General features: G+C 43.0%; 1 protein-coding gene across 1 annotated transcript; it reads right to left on the bottom strand.

The window, feature by feature from the left end:
* Window positions 1-305: 305 nt before the first annotated feature.
* Window positions 306-1,096, bottom strand: LOC142177281 (uncharacterized). The gene is made up of 2 exons (XM_075245753.1): window positions 1,055-1,096; window positions 306-827 (listed from the first exon to the last, which is right to left on the bottom strand). The coding sequence occupies exons 1-2, from the start codon at window positions 1,094-1,096 to the stop codon at window positions 306-308; spliced, it is 564 nt and encodes a 187-aa protein (XP_075101854.1).
* Between the last annotated feature and the right edge of the window lie 3,406 nt (window positions 1,097-4,502).

Genomic DNA, 4,502 nt, shown 5'->3' with positions numbered 1-4,502 from the left:
GCACGCTCCTGCATGTATTTCTTCCAATAACCTAGTTGCCTCGATGGCATCTACACATCTTAACAAGCCCAAGTCTGGGGTCCTCATGTACAGGACTTCTCCGTTAAGGATACAATGATTCGCCAACATCCTGAGGGCTCACGTTTGACTGTTAGTAGCATTCTCCGGGTACTCTCTGGTTGCAAGGAATTTCCTGATGTCGTGATACCATGGTTTACCATCTGGCTCTTCATCTACATGGAAGCAATGTGCATGTTGATCCTGATCTCTACCTCGATAGGGTCAATGTAGCTCTTGTCTGGATGCTAAATCATGGATGATAGAGTTGCAAGGGCATCGACAAATTCGTTCTGAATCCTCGGGACGTGCTTGAACTCAATCTTCGTAAACTTATTGCATAACTCTTTTACGTAGTGCAGGTATGGAAGGATCTTGACATATTTGGTGGACCATTTCCCTTGGACTTGGTGCATCAATAGATCCGAATCTCCTATGACCAAAAGTTCTTTGACGTTTATGTCGACTGCCATTCTGATCCCAAGGATGCACTCTTCGTATTTCGCCATATTATTGGTACAAGGGAATCTTATCTTCGTCGATGCTAGATAGTGCTTTCTGGATTTAGAAATTAGGAATGCCCCAATCCCGGCTCCTTTAAAGTTTGCTGCTCCATCGAAAAACATTCTCCATCCAGGGTATGACTCTGCAATATCTTCTCCAGTAAATAATACCTCTTCGTCGGGAAAATACGTAGTGAATGGCTTGTTATCCCTGTCCACTGGATTCTTTGCGAGGTGATCGACTAAAGCTTTCCCCTTGATATCCTTCTGAGTTATGTACACAATGTCAAATTCGCTGAGGACAATTTTTCATTTAGCTAGCTTTCCGGTAGGCATCGACTTCTGGAAGATGTAGTTGAGTGGGTCGAGCCGAGATATCAGATGCGTAGTGTATGCTTACATGTAATACCTTAATTTCTGGGCGATCCAAGTCAGAGCACAACAAATGCATTCTATCAAAGTGTATTTGGCCTCGCATGGCGTGAACTTCTTACTTTAGTAGTAGATGACCTGCTCCTTTCTCCCAGTTTCGCCATTCTGTCCCAACACTTAAGCGAAGGCGTTATCCAAGACTGACATATATAGTAACAATGGCTTCCTCGACTCAGGGGGTACCAACATAGGTGGATTTGACAAATACTCCTTAATTCGGTCGAACGCTTTTTGGCACTCTCCTGTCCATTTTATGGCAACATCCCTTTTCAGAAACTTGAAAATGAGTTCACAGATTACCGTGGACTGGGCTATGAAACGACTGATATAATTAAGTCTACCCAAGAAACTCATCACATCTTTCTTACTCTTGGGTGGTGGCAATTCCTGAATGGCCTTGATTTTTGATGGTTCCACTTGTATCCCTTTTCTACTTACGATGAAGCCCAACAGTTTTCCAGCAGGGACCCCAAATGCACATTTTGCCGGGTTTAATTTTAAGCTGTACCTCTGCAGGCACTCGAAAAATTTCCTTATATTGTCCAAGTTCTCTGAACTATTTCGAGACTTGATTATGACGTCATCCATATATACTTCGATTTCCTTATGAATCATGTTGTGAAAAATGGTCTTCATGGCCCCCATGTAGGTGGCACCGATGTTCTTGAGACCGAACAACATGAATATATAGCAGTAAACTCCCCAAGGTGTGGTGAAGGTTGTCTTTTTTGAATCTTCTCGTGCATCACGATATGGTGGTACCCAGCGAAACAATCCACGAACGACTGCAGTTCATGCTTCATGCAGTTGTCGATGAGGATGTGGATATTTGGTAAAGGGAAGTCGTCCTTTGGACTAGCTTTGTTGAGATCTCAGTAATCCACGCAAATCATGATCTTCCCGTATTTCTTGGGTACTACGACGATATTTGCCAACCAGCTGGGATAATTGGTGACCCTTACCACATTCGCCTTTATCTGCTTGGTCACTTCCTCCTTTATCCTCAGACTCAAATCAGGCTTGCATTTTTTGGGGTTTTGCTTCACCCGCGGTCTGGCAGGATCGGTAGGCAGTCGAGGCTAGACAATGTCAGTATTTAATCCCAGCATGTCATCATATGACCATGCGAATACATCGATGTATTATTGGAGGAGCTTAACCAATTTTTTCTTCTACTCGGCTTCTAAATGAATGCTGATTCTGGTTTCTTTCACGTCTTCTTCACTTTCGAGATTGACCACTTCTATTTCTTCGAGGTTGGGCTTTTTCTGACTCTCCAGTTGTTCGATCTCTTGATGGAAATTGTGTGACATCATACTCTCATCATACTCCTCGTAATTTGGGTCGTTCCGCTCAACGGTTTCGTTACATGTCACAATTGTGGAACGTGGCTTTTTATCATTTTGATTACTGAAAGGAAAAACTAAGTATAAATGAAGTAGTAAATAAAGTTGCAATATTTTATGAAAACTATTCTTTTTATTTCATCAAAAGAGGAACATCTAAGCGTTTAAAAGAGGAAAATGACAAAAAGGTACAGATACGGTGCATGCATCAATTGACTGTGCGCTTTTTAGAATAAAACTTTTACAGTTCCATACTACAAACACTCCCGGCGAACCAAAGATGGCCTAGCGGTACAATTCCACAACTCTTCTCCTAGTTCGCCATCCTTGATGGTCGGTGTCCTGATGTTAGTCCCTTCACAACATTCTTCAATCATATTCACGAACAACCTTCCCATTCCATCAATGATATCATCTTCTGGTACTGAACTCTGAACCGTACCCGAAACATGCTCTGGCACAAAAATCTTTTTTTTGGAGCTACCAGTATGAGCTTTCCCAACCGGAGGCTGATATCCTATGCCGGTCGTTCCTTTCTGCCCATTAGGTTTAATTGGCTCTTTGATCCCATTTGATCTGGCTCCTAACCCAGTTCCTGGTCTGTATCCATATTTCATCATCTCCCTCATATCCATCTTGGATCTATACGGCGATTGCATTCCCAAGTTTTGTTCAGTCTCTTCTATTTCTGTAGTCGGCATGATTTCCACTGCATGGAAAATAACCCAGTCTAGCCCTTCAATGAACAAGACAAGTTGCTCCAAATAAGCTGATTTTCCCCATTTTCCATGGACCAAGATCTCCTGACATCCCCACTCATATTTCATGTATTGGTGTAGGGTGGACGGGATGGCCCCTTCCATGTGTATCCAGAACCTTCCTAGCAACAAGTTATATGAAGAAGAAATATCCATTACTTAAAACAATATGGAAAATTCAACCGGCCTGATTTGCAAAGCCAAATAAATTTCTCCTATTACATCCTTCTGCGAACCATCAAAAGCCCTTACCCTCACATGGCTTTCCTTGACTTCCCTCAAATGGATTCCCAATTCTCGCAGAGTAGAGAGCGGACAAATGTTGACTCGTGACCCTCCATCAACCAACACCCGAGACAACACCTTGTCCCCGCATTTGACAGTGATATGAAGAGCTTTGTTGTGACTTACACCTTCAACAGGAAGTTCGTCTCATCTAAAAGTTATCACATTTGCTTCGACCATTTTCCCTATTGTTGCGCCCAGCGCCTCACTGGTGGTGTTGCTTGGCACACTTACCCCACTTAGTACTTTCATCAAGGCATCGTTATGACCGTCGGAGCTCATCATCAAGTCTATGATTGATATTTTCTCTAGAGTTTTCTTCAGCTGCTCCTCCATAGAGTACTCTTTGGTCGACATGCTCTTTCAGAATTTTGCGGCTTTTGGGTCAGTTATGTTCCTCCTTTGAATCTGCTCTCTTCCCTTGATTCGCATCTTCAGGAGCGTAGCATCTCCCTGACCCAGTCATACCGTGGGCTGCTGCAAAGTCTATCATCTTGGCCTTCCCTTTTTGCTAGTACGTCCATGGGACAATTTTGTATTCTCGACTCTTTTCGTCCCCTGTAGCAATGGTAGGTTGCCGCTGATAAGTTTGAATCGTTACCGTAGGTCTCAATTGCACCGTGATCATCGGAGTCCTTTGAGGTGGAATCCTTGCGGCCTCTACATTTCCTATGATGACAATAGTTCCTTTCAAATCACATTCTTCGTCCAATGTGATCATATTGACCCCATGGTTTTGGTGATTCGGCAGCGGATTGCGATTCACATTGAGCGAAGCCGGAGTACACTGAATGACTCCGCTCTTGATCAATATTTCAATCTCATTTTCTATCTTAAAACAATCTTTAGTATCATGCCCATGCACGTGTGAATGGTACACGTACCTTTTAGTTACATAATAATACTTCGAGGGATACTTAGGAACCCTTCATTCCACTGGGTATTAATACTACTCTTCTCAATATTTCAAACAATTAGGCTAGAGGCTCAGCAATCAGGGTATAATTTCTAGGACCACTCTCCTCAAAATTGGGAAGAGGACGTGGTGTATAAGTGGGTCAGTTTTGGTGGGTAGTGGTTTGGACATGAGCATATGGTCGTTGTGGATTCGAGTTATTGTG

Source organism: Nicotiana tabacum, chromosome 23, assembly GCF_000715075.1.
Source record: "Nicotiana tabacum cultivar K326 chromosome 23, ASM71507v2, whole genome shotgun sequence".
In the NCBI taxonomy this organism is placed as follows: Eukaryota; Viridiplantae; Streptophyta; class Magnoliopsida; order Solanales; family Solanaceae; genus Nicotiana; species Nicotiana tabacum.
Note: the sequence above shows the minus strand (reverse complement) of the source record. Positions and strands in the feature narration are given on the sequence as shown.